We start from the raw sequence: 21,271 nt of genomic DNA on the forward strand, positions 1-21,271 counted from the left end.
TTGTCGGTCCCCAATCTGGATGGTGGGTTCCCAGTAGCCCACCTGGGTAATGGACTGTCCATTGCCAGCTATAAGGCGTAAGTTGGTTTTACCAACAGGGTTGATGAGACTGTGGTCCCAATGCTGTTCAAAAGCTCTTCTATCGATAGTAGTGACTTGGGAGCCAGTGTCTATGAGAGCTTCAAGTGGGACACCATTTATTTTCAGCGTGATGTAGGGACATTGGAACAAGAATCGATCGACCCACTGCTCCTGCGAGCCTTTGGAGGGACCTCCCGAGGGGCGGCTCTTTGCCTCGGGGGTTGCCCGTTTAACTGATAGCATTGGTATCTGAAATGTCCTCTCCGTCTACAGTGGGTACAATAAACACAATCCTCGGCTGGGGGGTCCTCAGGTGGGGGCTGTTCAACATTAGAGCGGCTGGAACAGGGCCCTGAGTAACTTGTCTGAGTACAGGGGGGCTCACAGGCAACCGGGGGTTGAGTCTTAAATTCTCTGAGAGCCTGACACAGGGAGTCCACTACCTGTGCCAACACATCCAGGGTATTGGGGTCAGACGCCTGGGCAGGTGGAGCCGCCTGCCTGGGGGAACCCTGAGGGATCGCAGCAGAGGTAGAAAACAGAGTGACTGAGTCAGTTGTGTAAGAAGGAGCATGACCGGTGCCGGGAGTGTCAGTACCCACGACTTTCAGAGCCAGTGTTTTGAATTCCAGAAAGGTCATGTGAGGATTCTGGGCCGCCAGCATGCGAAGCTGGCCCTGTACTAATCGGGAGTCCACTCCTTCTATGAACCGGTCTGTAATGATGCCTTCCGCTACTGTGGGGTCCAGCCGATCAATACGTTGTAAGGCCCTATAAGCAGACTGGAGTGCTAAAGCATATTCTCGGAGGGTCTCACCTGACCTCTGACGCCGGTCGTAGAAGTTCAAACGCACCTCTGTTGGGGATTGATGTTCAAACTCCTTGCGTAGCCGGGTCAAGATTTGTCTCACGCTGGTCTTTTCAGTGAGGGGCCAGGAACGGACCTCTTCGGCTGCTGGGCCCTCTAGCTGTCCAAGCAACAGTTGTACCTGCTGATGAGGTGAGAGAGTTACAAGTTCAAGAATCCTAGTAATGTTCTCTTTAAATTCGGAAAAAGAGTGGGGGTCCCCCTTGTACTTGAGCAAACTGGGGGTGCCCAGAAAGAACGGCATTCCAGTTGGGGCCGCAGGGGGGGCTGGAGCCGCAGCAGCAGCGTCAAGTGGTTGGATGATAGGGCCGACATTCCCTAGGGGGCCGGCGGGGTTCTGCACATTCCCATGGTCTGGCAGATTGGCAGCAGCTGCCTGACCTCCGGCACTTGGGTCAGACATGGTTCCCCTTTTAGCTGGCTGGCAGTCTTTGGCACTTTAAGAGCGCGTCGTAATAACTCAGTCTCTGTCCTCCCGCTTCCCCTCTTGAGCAAAGCCCGTTGAGAAATACAATCAAAGGTAGTTCACTTATCTGGTTGGTAAACGGGGGCGGTTCTGGTGCTCTGTAACAGTGCAGCAGCTTGTTTGTAACCTTTCCAAGATGGCGGCATACATGCAGCAATCCAGAGCCAGTGGGCGGAGCTTGAGTCTTGCCGCGCGGGAAAGTCGGTTTAACCTTTTGCAAGCCCGTGATGCACAATTCCAGGTGGATAAAGTCTGTTTTAACACACACAATGTTGAGAGCAGTAGTGATAAGACACAAAGATATCCTGTTCGTGACGCCAAATCTCATGTAGTGGCCAGGGGTGACCTTACTGCGGTTGCCGCGGGTGACGGTGGTACTCCGAGCAGTGTAAGGGGTGTTAAGGCCTTGGCCCCTGAAGCAGACTATCATGTAGATGATGTTCCTAGTTCCTTAACCTGGTTGCCGGGTAATAAGTAATCCATAGACACAGGCCTTTCAATGAACAGTGCTTTTACTAGCAGGAACTTGTAAGTGACAGGATACAGTTCAGTAACAGGCAGACTTTTGGGGAGTCAGTGGACTAGCAAGCTTCTGGAGCTCCAGGGCAATAATGCATCTTTAGAGTCTTTAGTGTGTTGTGCTGCATGTATGCCGGCTGTGCAGGTGTGTGAGGAAGAGAAGACAGACCTGGTTTCTGCAGTATAATTGCGAGGTCCTGGAACTGGACCGGGGGACCCTGTGACAGGAAGCACGGACGTCTTCTGTAATACAACTGGGTTCTCCGGACACAGGATACTGAAGAGAGGTCCACAGCGTGCAGAGGTTTGGACTTAGGTCTAGTCAGCTTCTCACATAGTGTGTGTGCAGACACTTAGATGCTGCCCTGGGTAATGCCAGGCTTCCACTGCCCAGGGATCTGGAAGATTCCCTGTACAGGAGAATTAGCTCCACCCATTGATGACATGCCTCATCACATGCACCAATCGAGCTAGCTTGCTAGTGCTCCTTACCTCACAAGGAATGCTGGGGGACCAGCTTAAGGTGGTATACACCAAATTACCACTTTTACATTACCACTACAATACACTAAAGGGAGCATGGGACCGAGGAACAGACAGACAGCATATACCTGACTGGTATGTTACACTGGCAGGCAGGGTCCTCTCTCCCTATGTAAGCCCTGGTGGGCAGGCTCCTCTCTCCCTATGTAAGCTCTGGTGGGCAGGCTCCTCTCTCCCTATGTAAGCTCTGGCGGGCAGGCTCCTCTCTCCCTATGTAAGCTCTGGCGGGCAGGCCCCTCTCTCCCTATGTAAGCTCTGGCGGGCAGGCCCCTCTCTCCCTATGTAAGCTCTGGCGGGCAGGCTCCTCTCTCCCTATGTAATACCTGGGGGGCAGGCTCCTCTCTCCCTATGTAATACCTGGCGGGCAGGCTCCTCTCTCCCTATGTAATACCGGCAGGCAGGCTCCTCCCTCCCTATGTAATCCCTGGCAGGCAGGGTCCTCTCTCCCTATGTAATACCTGGCGGGCAGGCTCCTCTCTCCCTATGTAAGCTCTGGCGGGCAGGCTCCTCTCTCCCTATGTAAGCTCTGGCGGGCAGGCTCCTCTCTCCCTATGTAATCCCTGGCGGTCAGGCTCCTCTCTCCCTATGTAATACCTGGCGGGCAGGCTCCTCTCTCCCTGTGTAATACCTGGCGGGCAGGCTCCTCTCTCCCTATGTAATACCTGGCGGGCAGGCTCCTCTCTCCCTATGTAATACCTGGCGGGCAGGCTCCTCTCTCCCTATGTAAGCTCTGGTGGGCAGGCTCCTCTCTCCCTATGTAAGCTCTGGTGGGCAGGCTCCTCTCTCCCTATGTAATACCTGGCGGGCAGGCTCCTCTCTCCCTATGTAATACCTGGCGGGCAGGCTCCTCTCTCCCTATGTAATACCTGGTGGGCAGGCTCCTCTCTCCCTATGTAAGCCCTGGTGGGCAGGCTCCTCTCTCCCTATGTAATACCTGGCGGGCAGGCTCCTCTCTCCCTATGTAATCCCTGGCGGGCAGGCTCCTCTCTCCCTATGTAAGCTCTGGTGGGCAGGCTCCTCTCTCCCTATGTAAGGCCTGGCGGGCAGGCTCCTCTCTCCCTATGTAAGCTCTGGCGGGCAGGCCCCTCTCTCCCTATGTAAGCTCTGGTGGGCAGGCTCCTCTCTCCCTATGTAAGCTCGCGGACAGGGTCTTCTCCCCCATACACCATACATATATCTTGTGCTGCTTCTGCTTGTTACCCCTTTCTATTGTAGCATTATTATTATTTTTCTCCATGCTCCCCATTGGTGCAGACAGGCCCTATACACAGGGTGGTGGATGCGGCCTGGGGGGATCCCCCATTCTGGGACCCCCATAGTAGCGGCCTCTGTGATATAGACACCTGCAGATGAGAACTCCTATTAACCCTTTCCTTTCCCTCTCTTCCAGTGAGCGGATACGTCATTACATATTTCCCATTGAGGGGTAAGTGAGTGATCCATGTTACATGATGGCGTCGTCTGCTGATGACCTCCGGGGGGCGCCACCTCCTCATTCTGGTCACTTTATCTTCTTACACCTTGATCTATACCGGACCCCATCACAGGGGTAACTGGAAACTCGGCTACATCTGCGGGGGTCACACCTGCCATTCACTATACTGGCGTCTCTTATATGGCAGCGGGGCCCCTCAGGGATCGGGGCCCAGGAGTAACAACCCTGCATGACCTAGAACCATGTCCCCGACCACAGCGGCTGCCCGCACTCCCCTATCCTCATACGCACAGGGGTACTATCCTCCATCCTCATACACACACAAGTATTATCCTCATATACACACACACACACAAACATACACGGGTATTATCCTCATACACACACACAAACATACACGGGTATTATCCTCATACACACACACACAAGTATTATCCTCATATACACACACACGTATTATCCTCATACACACACACACACGGGTATTATCCTCATACACACACACGTATTATCCTCATACACACACACACACAGGGGTATTATCCTCATATACACACACACGTATTATCCTCATACACACACACACACGGGTATTATCCTCATACACACACACGTATTATCCTCATACACACACACACACAGGGGTATTATCCTCATACACACACACACGGTATTATCCTCATACATACATACACACACACACACAGGCATTATACTCATACACACACACACACACGGGTATTATCCTAATACACACAGGGGTATTATCCTCATACACACACACACACAAGTATTATCCTCATACACACACACACACACACACACACACAAGTATTATCCTCATACACACACACACACACACACACACACACAAGTATTATCCTCATACACACACACACACGGATATTATCCTCATACACACACACACACACACACACACGGATATTATCCATACACACACACACACACACACACACACTGGTATTATCCTCATACACACACACACACAAGTATTATCCTCATACACACACACACACACACACACACACAAGTATTATCCTCATACACACACACGGGTATTATCCTCATACACACACACACACACACACACAAGTATTATCCTCATACACACACACACTGGTATTATCCTCATACACACACACACACACACAAGTATTATCCTCATACACACACACACACACACACACACACACACGGATATTATCCATACACACACACACACACACACACACACACACACACACACACACTGGTATTATCCTCTATCCTCATACACACACACACAGGGGTATTATCCTCTATCCTCATACACACAGGGGTATGTTTCTGGGTCCTGTACTGCAGACAGAAGCTGTAGTACTGGACACAGACTGGGGACAGGAGGGGGCGCTGTTTGGTGACTTTAGACTTGGTTTCTTTCCTGACTCTTACACAGTATCTCTTCCCAGGTCGTGCTGAGCCCATCCGTCTGCTCCTCGCTGATCAGGGGGCCTCATGGACGGAGGAGGAGATACCCATCGCTGACTGGTTTGCTGGAAAATGTGACATTAAGAAAGAGGCGGTGAGTTACTTTGTCAACATATTATAGGTCAGTCATGTCAAACTCTGGCCGGCGGGACAAATCTAACCCGTGGTGCCATTATTTTTGGCCCGCCATGCTTTTCTATTGCTGTGTTAAATGTGGCCCTCGTTGACGTTGCAGCAGATTATAATATGGGTGGTCTGGATGGCCGCTCAGACGGACCATATTATAATCTCGTAGGCCACAGGCTACTATATAAGAGACTATTTTAGGGACTGGCTTATATATAAGAGACTATTGGGGAGGGCTGGCTACTATATGAGACTATGGGGAGGGCTGGCTACTATATAAGACTATGGGGGAGGGCTGGCTACTATATAAGATTATAGGGGAGGGCTGGCTACTATATAAGAGACTATTTTAGGGACTGGCTTATATATAAGAGACTATAGGGGAGGGCTGGCTACTATATGAGACTATGGGAGGGCTGGCTACTATATGAGACTATAGGGGAGGGCTGGCTACTATATAAGAGACTATGGGGGAGGGACGGCTACTGTATAAGAGACTATGGGGGAGGGCTGGTTACTATATAAGACTATGGGGGAGGGCTGGCTACTATATGAGACTATAGGGGAGGGCTGGCTACTATATAAGAGACTATTTTAGGGACTGGCTTATATATAAGAGACTATGGGGAGGGCTGGCTACTATATGAGACTATGGGGGAGGGCTGGCTACTATATGAGACTATGGGGGAGGGCTGGCTACTATATAAGAGACTATGGGGAGGGCTGGCTACTATATAAGAGACTATGGGGGAGGGCTGGCTACTATATATGAGACTATGTGGGAGGGCTGGCTACTATATAAGAGACTATGGGGGAGGGCTGACTACTATATAAGAGACTATGGGGAGGGCTGGCTACTATATAAGAGACTATAGGGGAGGGCTGGCTACTATATTAGACTATGGGGGAGGGATGGCTACAATATAAGAGACTATGGGGGAGGGCTGGCTACTATATAAGAGACTATGGGGGAGGGCTGGCTACTATATAAGAGACTATGGGGGAGGGCTGGCTACTATATAAGAGACTATGGGGAGGGCTGGCTACTATATAGAGACTATGGGGAGGGCTGACTACTATATAAGAGACTATGGGGAGGGCTGGCTACTATATAAGAGACTATGGGGAGGGCTGGCTACTATATAAGAGACTATGGGGAGGGCTGGCTACTATATAAGAGACTATTGGGGAGGGCTGGCTACTATATGAGACTATGGGGAGGGCTGGCTACTATATGAGACTATGGGGAGGGCTGGCTACTATATAAGAGACTATGGGGAGGGCTGGCTACTATATAAGACTATGGGGGAGGGCTGGCTACTATATAAGAGACTATGGGGAGGGCTGGCTACTATTTAAGAGACTATGGGGAGGGCTGGCTACTATATAAGAGACTATGAGGGAGGGCTGGCTACTATATAAGAGACTATGGGGAGGGCTGGCTACTATATATGAGACTATGGGGAGGGCTGGCTACTATATAAGAGACTATGGGGGAGGGCTGGCTACTATATAAGAGACTATCGGGGAGGGCTGGCTACTATATAAGAGACTATTTTAGGGACTGGCTTATATATAAGAGACTATGGGGGAGGGTTGGCTACTATATGAGACTATAGGGAGGGCTGGCTACTATATAAGAGACTATGGGGAGGGCTGGCTACTATATAAGAGACTATGGGGAGGGCTGGCTACTATATAAGAGACTATGGGGAGGGCTGGCTACTATATAAGAGACTATGGGGGAGGGCTGGCTACTATATAAGAGACTATGGGGAGGGGTGGCTACTATATAAGAGACTATTTTAGGGACTGGCTTATATATAAGAGACTATGGGGGAGGGTTGGCTACTATATGAGACTATGGGGAGGGCTGGCTACTATATAAGAGACTATGGGGGAGGGCTGGCTACTATATAAGAGACTATGGGGGAGGGCTGGCTACTATATAAGAGACTATGGGGGAGGGCTGGCTACTATATAAGAGACTATGGGGAGGGCTGGCTACTATATAAGAGACTATGGGGAGGGCTGGCTACTATATAAGAGACTATGGGGGAGGGCTGGCTACTATATAAGAGACTATTGGGAAGGGCTGGCTACTATATAAGAGACTATGGGGGAGGGCTGGCTACTATATAAGACTATGGGGAGGGCTGGCTACTATATGAGACTATGGGGAGGGCTGGCTACTATATAAGAGACTATGGGGGAGGGCTGGCTACTATATAAGAGACTATGGGGGTGGCTGGCTACTATATAAGACTATGGGGAGGGCTAGCTACTATATAAGAGACTATGGGGAGGGCTGGCTACTATACAAGACACTATGGGGGAGGGCTGGCTACTATATGAGACTATGGGGAGGGCTGGCTACTATATAAGACTATGGGGAGGGCTGGCTACTATATAAGAGACTATGGGGGTGGCTAGCTACTATATAAGACTATGGGGAGGGCTGGCTACTATATAAGAGACTATGGGGGAGGGCTGGCTACTATATGAGACTATAGGGGAGGGCTGGATACTATATAAGACTATGGGGAGGGCTGGCTACTATATAAGAGACTATGGGGAGGGCTGGCTACTATACAAGACACTATGGGGGAGGGCTGGCTACTATATGAGACTATAGGGGAGGGCTGGATACTATATAAGACTATGGGGAGGGCTGGCTACTATATAAGAGACTATGGGGGAGGGCTGGCTACTATATAAGAGACTATGGGGAGGGCTGGCTACTATATAAGACTATGGGGAGGGCTGGCTACTATATAAGAGACTATGGGGAGGGCTGGCTACTATATAAGAGACTATGGGGGAGGGCTGGCTACTATATAAGAGACTATGGGGAGGGGTGGCTACTATATAAGACTATGGGGGAGGGCTGGCTACTATATAAGAGACTATTTTAGGGACTGGCTTATATATAAGAGACTATGAGGGAGGGCTGGCTACTATATAAGAGACTATGGGGGAGGGCTGGCTACTATAAAAGAGACTATGGGGAGGGCTGGCTACTATATAAGAGACTATGGGGAGGGCTGGCTACTATATAAGAGACTATGGGGGAGGGCTGGCTACTATATAAGACTACAGGGGAGGGCTGGCTACTATATAAGAGACTATGGGGAGGGCTGGCTACTATATAAGAGACTATGGGGAGGGCTGGCTACTATATAAGACTATGGGGGAGGGCTGGCTACTATATAAGAGACTATGGGGAGGGCTGGCTACTATTTAAGAGACTATGGGGAGGGCTGGCTACTATATAAGAGACTATGAGGGAGGGCTGGCTACTATATAAGAGACTATGGGGAGGGCTGGCTACTATATATGAGACTATGGGGAGGGCTGGCTACTATATAAGAGACTATGGGGGAGGGCTGGCTACTATATAAGAGACTATCGGGGAGGGCTGGCTACTATATAAGAGACTATTTTAGGGACTGGCTTATATATAAGAGACTATGGGGGAGGGTTGGCTACTATATGAGACTATAGGGAGGGCTGGCTACTATATAAGAGACTATGGGGAGGGCTGGCTACTATATAAGAGACTATGGGGAGGGCTGGCTACTATATAAGAGACTATGGGGAGGGCTGGCTACTATATAAGAGACTATGGGGGAGGGCTGGCTACTATATAAGAGACTATGGGGAGGGGTGGCTACTATATAAGAGACTATTTTAGGGACTGGCTTATATATAAGAGACTATGGGGGAGGGTTGGCTACTATATGAGACTATGGGGAGGGCTGGCTACTATATAAGAGACTATGGGGGAGGGCTGGCTACTATATAAGAGACTATGGGGGAGGGCTGGCTACTATATAAGAGACTATGGGGGAGGGCTGGCTACTATATAAGAGACTATGGGGAGGGCTGGCTACTATATAAGAGACTATGGGGAGGGCTGGCTACTATATAAGAGACTATGGGGGAGGGCTGGCTACTATATAAGAGACTATTGGGAAGGGCTGGCTACTATATAAGAGACTATGGGGGAGGGCTGGCTACTATATAAGACTATGGGGAGGGCTGGCTACTATATGAGACTATGGGGAGGGCTGGCTACTATATAAGAGACTATGGGGGAGGGCTGGCTACTATATAAGAGACTATGGGGGTGGCTGGCTACTATATAAGACTATGGGGAGGGCTAGCTACTATATAAGAGACTATGGGGAGGGCTGGCTACTATACAAGACACTATGGGGGAGGGCTGGCTACTATATGAGACTATGGGGAGGGCTGGCTACTATATAAGACTATGGGGAGGGCTGGCTACTATATAAGAGACTATGGGGGTGGCTAGCTACTATATAAGACTATGGGGAGGGCTGGCTACTATATAAGAGACTATGGGGGAGGGCTGGCTACTATATGAGACTATAGGGGAGGGCTGGATACTATATAAGACTATGGGGAGGGCTGGCTACTATATAAGAGACTATGGGGAGGGCTGGCTACTATACAAGACACTATGGGGGAGGGCTGGCTACTATATGAGACTATAGGGGAGGGCTGGATACTATATAAGACTATGGGGAGGGCTGGCTACTATATAAGAGACTATGGGGGAGGGCTGGCTACTATATAAGAGACTATGGGGAGGGCTGGCTACTATATAAGACTATGGGGAGGGCTGGCTACTATATAAGAGACTATGGGGAGGGCTGGCTACTATATAAGAGACTATGGGGGAGGGCTGGCTACTATATAAGAGACTATGGGGAGGGGTGGCTACTATATAAGACTATGGGGGAGGGCTGGCTACTATATAAGAGACTATTTTAGGGACTGGCTTATATATAAGAGACTATGAGGGAGGGCTGGCTACTATATAAGAGACTATGGGGGAGGGCTGGCTACTATAAAAGAGACTATGGGGAGGGCTGGCTACTATATAAGAGACTATGGGGAGGGCTGGCTACTATATAAGAGACTATGGGGGAGGGCTGGCTACTATATAAGACTACAGGGGAGGGCTGGCTACTATATAAGAGACTATGGGGAGGGCTGGCTACTATATAAGACTATGGGGAGGGCTGGCTACTGTATAAGACTATGGGGGGAGGGCTGGCTACTATATAAGACTATGGGGAGGGCTGGCTACTAAATAAGACAATGGGGAGGGCTGGCTACTATATAAGAGACTATTGGGAAGGGCTGGCTACTATATAAGAGACTATGGGGGAGGGCTGGCTACTATATAAGACTATGGGGAGGGCTGGCTACTATATGAGACTATGGGGAGGGCTGGCTACTATATAAGAGACTATGGGGGAGGGCTGGCTACTATATAAGAGACTATGGGGAGGGCTGGCTACTATATAAGACTATGGGGAGGGCTGGCTACTATATAAGAGACTATGGGGAGGGCTGGCTACTATATGAGACTATTGGGGAGGGCTGGATACTATATAAGACTATGGGGAGGGCTGGCTACTATATAAGAGACTATGGGGAGGGCTGGCTACTATACAAGACACTATGGGGGAGGGCTGGCTACTATATGAGACTATAGGGGAGGGCTGGCTACTATATAAGACTATGGGGGAGGGCTGGCTACTATATAAGACTATGGGGAGGGCTGGCTACTATATAAGACTATGGGGGAGGGCTGGCTACTATATAAGACACTATAGGGGAGGGCTGGCTACTATATAGCCCTGACTTTCTGTAGGGAAATGATACAATGGCGCGGTCATTTTATCATTTCTCGGGATTTAATCAAATCCCTAAGTTCATCATTTTCCTGAAGTATATATATATACAGTTCACTCAAACCAAACACCATATATAGGAAACACGAACGCGGATTATATATGACCGAGGGAGCTCATGCTTTACAGTACTAATCTTTGGGGTCTCTTCCAGGTTTTCGGGCAGCTGCCGCGGTTTAAAGATGGAGACTTTGTCCTGTATCAGAGTAACTGCATCCTGCGATACCTCGGCTGTAAATACTGTAAGTCTATCTATTTCTTCACTCTTCTGCTTGTGTAGTTGGGCACTTAAAGACACAGGGATGGCCCATGGATGGCCCTATAGACACAGGGATGGCCAATGGATGGCCCTATAGACACAGGGATGGCCAATGGATGGCCCTATAGACACAGGGATGGCCAATGGATGGACCTATAGACACAGGGATGGCCCATGGATGGCCCTATAGACACAGGGATGGCCAATGGATGGACCTATAGACACAGGGATGGCCCATGGATGGCCCTATAGACACAGGGATGGCCAATGGATGGCCCTATAGACACAGGGATGGCCAATGGATGGACCTATAGACACAGGGATGGCCAATGGATGGCCCTATAGACACAGGGATGGCCCATGGATGGACCTATAGACACAGGGATGGCCAATGGATGGGCCTATAGACACAGGGATGGCCCATGGATGGACCTATAGACACAGGGATGGCCCATGGATGGCCCTATAGACACAGGGATGGCCCATGGATGGACCTATAGACACAGGGATGGCCCATGGATGGACCCATAGACACAGGGATGGCCCTATAGACACAGGGATGGCCCATGGATGGACCTATAGACACAGGGATGGCCCATGGATGGCCCTATAGACACAGGGATGGCCCATGAATGGACCTATAGACACAGGGATGGCCCATGGATGGCCCTATAGACACAGGGATGGCCCATGGATGGACCTATAGACACAGGGATGGCCCATAGATGGACCCATAGACACAGGGATGGCCCTATAGACACAGGGATGGCCCATGGATGGCCCTATAGACACAGAGATGGCCCATGGATGGCCCTATAGACACAGGGATGGCCCATGGATGGCCCTATAGACACAGGGATGGCCCATGGATGGCCCTATAGACACAGGGATGGCCCATGGATGGACCTATAGACACAGGGATGGCCCATGGATGGACCCATAGACACAGGGATGGCCCTATAGACACAGGGATGGCCCATGGGTGGCCCTATAGACACAGAGATGGCCCATGGATGGCCCTATAGACATAGGGATGGCCCTATAGACAGAGGGATGGCCCATGGGTGGCCCTATAGACACAGAGATGGCCCATGGATGGCCCTATAGACACAGGAATGGCCCATGGATGGGCCTATAGACACAGATGACCCATGGATGGACCTATAGACACAGGGATGGCCCATGGATGGGCCTATAGACACAGAGATGGCCCATGGATGGCCCTATAGACACAGGGATGGCCCTATAGACACAGGGATGGCCCATGGATGGCCCTATAGACACAGAGATGGCCCATGGATGGCCCTATAGACACAGGGATGGCCCTATAGACACAGGAATGGCCCATGGATGGACCTATAGACACAGATGGCCCATGGATGGACCTATAGACACAGGGATGGCCCACGTGGTTGCTTTATCTCTGATATAAATAATAATTTTATTTGACTCTGTCCTCAGGTCTTGCTGGGGGCGATAACAAGGAGAAAGCGCTCATTGACATGGTGAACGATGGGGTGGAGGACCTCAGACTGAAATTCGCCCGGGCTATCTTCTATGAGCCGGTAAGTGCGGGAAGAAATGGAACAAAAATTCGAATAGTTTATTTAAATCAGATAATTTTTATTAAAGGTTTTTACATTTTAATGCAGAAGAATAGAGACAAGGTAGCGGCCGAGACACCTGTGCTGTGGATGGGGGATAATTGTTATCCCCATTCCTATATATTACGGTCCTTTTACACGGAGCGATAATTTGCCCAAACGATTAACGATTTCAAAGAAATAATGAGTTTTTTAAACCCATCAGTGTTTAGACGGAACGATATATTGTTTGAAAAAGTCGTTATTGTGATCGTTTTAAGATTGCTGAAGCCCATCTCACACATAGGGTGAATCGGTGAAAGGCTGTTTAGACGAAGCGATCTGCTAATTGTCAGCGAACGACCAACAACGAGTTGAGAACATGTTGAAAGATCACGATGAACGATTTATCGCTCATGGTTTGATCGTTCGCAGTGTTAACATGAGATGATTATCGCTCAAATGCCATCGTTAACGTGAAAATTTGAATGATAATCATTCAGTCTAAACGCACCATAAGGCTGGGATCACACTAATTTTTTTCATCTGTTTTTACAAAAAACGAATGGAAAAACGGATGCATTTCTGGGCATCTGTTTTGATCTGTTTTTTCATTTCCTTCCATTATAAAAAAAAAAAAGGATGAAAATGCATAAATTTTTTTGTGTACATTAAGGCTATGTTCACACAATGTATGTTTTGCATAAATCACGGCCGTAGTTGCAACAACGGCCGTGATTTATACAGAACATATGTTATATTGGAATGAATGGAATCCGGGCCAGAGCGAATACACATAGTACATAAATACATACTGTACACAGTCTAAAACATGTCAGTTTTCTGCAGGTGCTACTGCAGCTATATTTTTTTAGAGGCTGAAGTTGCAGAGGAACGTGACCATTTTGAATGAGGCGATGGTTCAGATGGTGTCCACTCCATTCATTCTAACGGAGCCGCGTCATACAGAGGAGGGAATTCCCTCCCACTGGGGGCGGCCCGGCCTACCTCCAGTGCTTGAGCACCGACCGGTTCCGGTGCATAGAACGGCGCTGTGCACGGGAACCAGGCCGCGATCTGAAAAACGGACTGGCGGCACTGGCTTCCCTGTGACTGCGCCGTTCAATCCGTGGGTTTAGCTTAAAGAGGATGTACCTGGTGGTACATCCTCTTTAAACAACTCGATCTGTGATTGCTGCCCCCCTGACAGATCTGTATAACCAATCCCTGCTAACAGGAGATGTCCGCGATGATTGGAGAAAGGCCGATGTTATACCAATCCACAAGAAGGGGAATAGAGAGGAGCCCAGTAACTACAGGCCAGTGAGCCTGACATCTGTAGTAGTAAAAATTATGGAAACTCTTCTAAAAAAGAAGATAATGGATCACCTAAGAATCATCAATTTGATGGATCCAAACCAGCATGGCGTCACTGAGGGCCGATCAGGTCAGACTAATCTCAGTGATTTCTTTGATTATGTCACAAAAGTGCTGGATGAAGGTGACGGGGATATTGCCTATCTGGACTTCAGCAAAGACGCAGATACAGGTCCCCATAAAGAGCTGAGAGAGAAGTTGGAGAAAATTGGACTTAATCCCTGGATAGTTCAGTGGATTAGTGGTTGGTGAAGGAGAGATATCAGAGGGGTGATGGTAATGGTGAATATTCCGAGCAGAGACGGTTACAGGTCGTGTTCCACAAGGGTCTCTTCTGGGTCCTATTCTTTTTAATATGTTTGCTAGTGATATAGGAGAAGGTTTGGTGGGTAAGGATAGTGACATAGGAGAAGGTTTGGTGGGTAAAAATTGTGACATAGGAGAAGGGTTGGTGGGTAAGGATAGTGACATAAGAGAAGAGTTGGTAGGTAAGGATAGTGACATAAAAGAAGGGTTGGTGGGTAAGGATAGTGACATGGAGAAGGGTTGGTAGGTAAGGATAGTGACATAGGAGAAGGTTTGGTAGGTAAGGATAGTGACATAGGAGAAGGGTTGGTAGATAAGGATAGTGACATAGGAGAAGGGTTGGCAGGTAAGGATAGTGACATAGAACGGTGGTAGGTAAGGATAGTGACATAGGAGAAGGGTTGGTAGGTAAGGATAGTGACATAGGAGAAGGGTTGGTAGGTAAGGATAGTGACATAGGAGAAGGTTTGATAGGTAAGGATAGTGACATAGGGGAAGGGTTGGTAGGTAAGGATAGTGACATAGGAGAAGGGTTGGTAGGTAAGGATAGTGACATAGGAGAAGGTTTGGTAGGTAAGGATAGTGACATAGGAGAAGGGTTGGTGGGTAAGGATAGTGACATGGAGAAGGGTTGGTGGGTAAGGATAGTGACATAGGAGAAGGTTTGGTAGGTAAGGATAGTGACATAGGAGAAGCGTTGGTAGGTAAGGATAGTGACATAGGAGAATGGTTGGTAGGTAAGGATAGTGACATAGGAGGTTTGGTAGGTAAGGATAGTGACATAGGAGAAGGGTTGGCAGGTAAGGATAGTGACATAGAAGAATGGTTGGTGGGTAAGGATAGTGACATAGGAGAAGGGTTGTGGGTAAGGATAGTGACATAGGAGAAGGGTTGGTGGGTAAGGATAGTGACATAGGAGAAGGGTTGGTAGGTAAGGATAGTGACATAGGAGAAGGTTTGGTGGGTAAGGATAGTGACATAGGAGAAGGTTTGGTAGGTAAGGATAGTGACATAGGAGAAGGGTTGGTGGGTAAGGATAGTGACATAGGAGAAGGGTTGGTGGGTAAGAATAGTGACATAGGAGAATGGTTGGTAGGTAAGGGTAGTGACATAGGAGAAGGGTTGGTAGGTAAGGATAGTGACATAGGAGAAGGGTTGGTGGGTAAGGATAGTGACATAGGAGAATGGTTGGTAGGTAAGGATAGTGACATAGGAGAAGGGTTGGTGGGTAAGGATAGTGACATAGGAGAAGGGTTGGTGGGTAAGGATAGTGACATGGAGAAGGGTTGGTGGGTAAGGATAGTGACATAGGAGAAGGTTTGGTAGGTAAGGATAGTGACATAGGAGAAGGGTTGGTAGATAAGGATAGTGACATAGGAGAAGGGTTGGCAGGTAAGGATAGTGACATAGAACGGTGGTAGGTAAGGATAGTGACATAGGAGAAGGGTTGGTAGGTAAGGATAGTGACATAGGAGAAGGGTTGGTAGGTAAGGATAGTGACATAGGAGAAGGTTTGATAGGTAAGGATAGTGACATAGGGGAAGGGTTGGTAGGTAAGGATAGTGACATAGGAGAAGGGTTGGTAGGTAAGGATAGTGACATAGGAGAAGGTTTGGTAGGTAAGGATAGTGACATAGGAGAAGGGTTGGTGGGTAAGGATAGTGACATGGAGAACGGTTGGTGGGTAAGGATAGTGACATAGGAGAAGGTTTGGTAGGTAAGGATAGTGACATAGGAGAAGCGTTGGTAGGTAAGGATAGTGACATAGGAGAATGGTTGGTAGGTAAGGATAGTGACAAAGGAGGTTTGGTAGGTAAGGATAGTGACATAGGAGAAGGGTTGGTAGGTAAGGATAGTGACATAGAAGAATGGTTGGTGGGTAAGGATAGTGACATAGGAGAAGGGTTGTGGGTAAGGATAGTGACATAGGAGAAGGGTTGGTGGGTAAGGATAGTGACATAGGAGAAGGGTTGGTAGGTAAGGATAGTGACATAGGAGAAGGGTTTGGTAGGTAAGGATAGTGACATAGGAGAAGGGTTGGTGGGTAAGGATAGTGACATAGGAGAAGGTTTGGTAGGTAAGGATAGTGACATAGGAGAAGGTCTGGTAGGTAAGGATAGTGACATAGGAGAAGGGTTGGTAGGTAAGGATAGTGACATAGGAGAAGGTTTGGTGGGTAAGGATAGTGACATAGGAGAAGGTTTGGTAGGTAAGGATAGTGACATAGGAGAAGGGTTGGTGGGTAAGGATAGTGACATAGGAGAAGGGTTGGTGGGTAAGAATAGTGACATAGGAGAATGGTTGGTAGGTAAGGGTAGTGACATAGGAGAAGGGTTGGTAGGTAAGGATAGTGACATAGGAGAAGGGTTGGTGGGTAAGGATAGTGACATAGGAGAATGGTTGGTAGGTAAGGATAGTGACATAGGAGAAGGGTTGTGGGTAAGGATAGTGACATAGGAGAAGGGTTGGTGGGTAAGGATAGTGACATAGGAGAAGGGTTGGTAGGTAAGGATAGTGACATAGGAGAATGGTTGGTAGGTAAGGATAGTGACATAGGAGAAGGGTTGGTAGGTAAGGATAGTGACATCGGAGAAGGGTTGGTGGGTAAGGATAGTGACATAGGAGAATGGTTGGTAGGTAAGGATAGTGACATAGGAGAAGGTTTGGTAGGTAAGGATAGTGACATAGGAGAATGGTTGGTAGGTAAGGATAGTGACATAGGAGAAGGGTTGGTAGGTAAGGATAGTGACATCGGAGAAGGGTTGGTGGGTAAGGATAGTGACATAGGAGAAGGGTTGGTGGGTAAGGATAGTGACATAGGAGAAGGGTTGGTAGGTAAGGATAGTGACATAGGAGAATGGTTGGTAGGTAAGGATAGTGACATAGGAGAAGGGTTGTGGGTAAGGATAGTGACATAGGAGAAGGGTTGGTGGGTAAGGATAGTGACATAGGAGAAGGTCTGGTAGGTAAGGATATATATATATATATAATGGTATGCTGGGCTGTATATATATAATGATATGCTGGGCTGTATTAGATAGATAGATAAATGCTCTTTATTTGCTTGTATGTTACAGGAGAATAAGGAGAAGTATGAGACTGATCTTCCCAATCACTTGTCGGCATTTGAGAGGATTCTTTCCCAGAATGCTGATGGAACCAAGTACACAGTGGGAGAGAAGGTAACAGAGACTATTATAAGTGCTAGAGGGCATCAGGTCTGGGGTCCCTCATATCTACATACACAGACAGATCCAGAAGAACCATCAATAAGAATGGACAGAAGCTTCAGGCCCCGACATCTCTCCTCCTGGCCAGAAACTTATATAGATGATAGAGGGCCCCGTATCACTGATAAAACGGGGGCCCCGGGATCAGCGTCTCATTACACAGGACCATTATCACTGATATAACGGGGCCTGGGATCAGCGTCTCATTACACAGGACCATTATCACTGATATAACGGGGTTCTGGGATCAGCGTCTCATTACACAGGACCATTATCACTGATATAACGGGGCCTGGGATCAGCGTCTCATTACACAGGACCATTATCACTGATATAACGGGGTTCTGGGATCAGCGTCTCATTATACTGGACCATTATCACTGATATAACGGGGCCTGGGATCAGCGTCTCATTACACGGGACCATTATCAGTGATAGAACAGGGGCCCCGGGATCAGCGTCTCATTATACTGGACCATTATCACTGATAGAACAGGGGCCCCGGGATCAGCGTCTCATTATACTGGACCATTATCACTGATAAAACGGGGGCCCCGGGATCAGCGTCTCATTACACAGGACCATTATCACTGATAGAACGGGCCCCCGGATCAGCGTCTCATTATACTGGACCATTATCAGTGATAGAACGGGGCCCCGGGATCAGCGTCTCATTATACTGGACCATTATCACTAATGGAACGGGGGCCCGGGATCAGCGTCTCATTACACAGGACCATTATCACTGATAAAACGGGGGCCCCGGGATCAGCGTCTCATTACACGGGACCATTATCAGTGATAGAACGGGGCCCCGGGATCAGCGTCTCATTATACTGGACCATTATCAGTGATAGAACAGGGGCCCTGGGATCAGCGTCTCATTACACTGGACCATTATCAGTGATAGAACGGGGCCCCGGGATCAGCGTCTCATTATACTGGACCATTATCAGTGATAGAACAGGGGCCCCGGGATCAGCGTCTCATTATACTGGACCATTATCACTGATAGAACAGGGGCCCCGGGATCAGCGTCTCATTATACTGGACCATTATCAGTGATAGAACAGGGGCCCCGGGATCAGCGTCTCATTATACTGGACCATTATCACTGATGGAACGGGGCCCGGGATCAGCGTCTCATTATACTGGACCATTATCACTGATAGAACAGGGGCCCCGGGATCAGCATCTCATTATACTGGACCATTATCAGTGATAGAACAGGGGCCCCGGGATCAGCGTCTCATTACACTGGACCATTATCAATGATAGAACGGGGCCCCGGGATCAGCATCTCATTATACTGGACCATTATCAATGATAGAACGGGGCCCCGGGATCAGCATCTCATTATACTGGACCATTATCAGTGATAGAACAGGGGCCCCGGGATCAGCGTCTCATTATACTGGACCATTATCACTGATGGAACGGGGCCCCGGGATCAGCGTCTCATTATACTGGACCATTATCACTGATAGAACAGGGGCCCCGGGATCAGCGTCTCATTATACTGGACCATTATCAGTGATAGAACGGGGCCCCGGGATCAGCGTCTCATTATACTGGACCATTATCACTGATAGAACAGGGGCCCCGGGATCAGCGTCTCATTACACGGGACCATAATCACTGATGGAACGGGGCCCCGGGATCAGCATCTCATTATACTGGACCATTATCACCGATGGAACGGGGGCCCTGGGATCAGCGTCTCATTATACTGGACCATTATCACTGATAGAACAGGGGCCCCGGGATCAGCGTCTCATTATACTGGACCATTATCACTGATAGAACAGGGGCCCCGGGATCAGCATCTCATTATACTAGACCATTATCACTGATAGAACAGGGGCCCCGGGATCAGCGTCTCATTACACTGGACCATTATCACTGATAGAACAGGGGCCCCGGGATCAGCATCTTATTATACTGGACCATTATCACTGATGGAGAGGGTCCTAGAGAGGACTGAGAAGCAGGGAGGCGTTCAGCTTGGCCCAGCGATCTGGTAAATGTAACTGTTATGTGGTTTGTTGCCTTATCAGAGAGGACTGGAGGGTCAGAGGTCACCAACATGACTTATTTCCGACTCTCAACACTATAATGATTAGTGATGTGTGCGTCTTCTCCCCACAGATCTCCTATGCAGACTACAACCTCCTGGACCTCCTGCACTGTCACCTCGACCCCTTCCCAGCATGCCTTTCCTCATTCCCCCTCCTGACCGCATTCATTGATCGCATCAGCTCCCGACCTAAACTTAGCGAATACTTGAAATCTGAAGCTAGAAACCAGCGACCTATTATCCCTAAAAAATGAACAGGGGGAGGGTACATATTTACAGCCAAAAGTGTTGCAACAACTCCTGGTTAGTACCTTAATAACAGTCCCCGGTTAGTACCTTAATAACAGCCCCTGGGTAGTACCTTAATAACAGTCCTTGGTTAGTACCTTAATAACAGTCCCTGGTTAGTACCTTAATAACAGTCCCTGGTTAGTACCTTAATAACAGTCCCTGGTTAGTACCTTAATAACAGTCCCTGGTTAGTACCTTAATAACAGTCCCTGGGTAGTACCTTAATAACAGTCCCTGGGTAGTACCTTAATAACAGTCCCTGGTTAGTACCTTAATAACAGTCCCTGGTTAGTACCTTAATAACAGTCCCTGGTTAGTACCTTAATAACAGTCCTTGGTTAGTACCTTAATAACAGTCCCTGGTTAGTACCTTAATAACAGTCCCTGGGTAGTACCTTAATAACAGTCCCTGGGTAGTACCTTAATAACAGTCCCTGGTTAGTACCTTAATAACAGTCCCTGGTTAGTACCTTAATAACAGTCCCTGGTTAGTACCTTAATAACAGTCCCTGGTTAGTACTTTAATAACAGCCCCTGGGTAGTACCTTAATAACAGCCCCTGGGTAGTACCTTAATAACAGCCCCTGGGTAGTACCTTAATAACAGCCCCTGGGTAGTACCTTAATAACAGCCCCTGGTTAGTACTTTAATAACAGCCCCTGGGTAGTACCTTAATAACAGCCCCTGGGTAGTACCTTAATAACAGCCCCTGGTTAGTACTTTAATAACAGCCCCTGGGTAGTACCTTAATAACAGCCCCTGGGTAGTACCTTAATAACAGCCCCTGGTTAGTACTTTAATAACAGCCCCTGGGTAGTACCTTAATAACAGCCCCTGGGTAGTACCTTTATAACAGCCCCTGGTTAATATCTTAATAACAGACCCTGGTTAGT

The 21,271-nt window shown here is 48.5% G+C and overlaps 1 protein-coding gene across 1 annotated transcript in view; it reads left to right on the top strand.

Annotated features, from left to right (window-relative positions):
• LOC138798963 (glutathione S-transferase P 1-like) overlaps nt 1-20,673 on the top strand; it is a 37,600-nt gene extending 16,927 nt beyond the window's left edge. The window contains exons 2-7 of the mRNA XM_069979605.1: nt 3,868-3,903; nt 5,382-5,494; nt 11,410-11,497; nt 12,976-13,079; nt 17,858-17,962; nt 20,159-20,673. Coding sequence (XP_069835706.1) covers nt 3,868-3,903; nt 5,382-5,494; nt 11,410-11,497; nt 12,976-13,079; nt 17,858-17,962; nt 20,159-20,341 — 629 coding nt within the window. The 3' untranslated portion in view covers nt 20,342-20,673. The remainder of the gene's footprint in view (nt 1-3,867; nt 3,904-5,381; nt 5,495-11,409; nt 11,498-12,975; nt 13,080-17,857; nt 17,963-20,158) is intronic.
• Nucleotides 20,674-21,271: the final 598 nt, after the last annotated feature.

The sequence above is a fragment of the Dendropsophus ebraccatus genome, chromosome 8, assembly GCF_027789765.1.
Source record: "Dendropsophus ebraccatus isolate aDenEbr1 chromosome 8, aDenEbr1.pat, whole genome shotgun sequence".
NCBI classification, from domain to species: domain Eukaryota; kingdom Metazoa; phylum Chordata; class Amphibia; order Anura; family Hylidae; genus Dendropsophus; species Dendropsophus ebraccatus.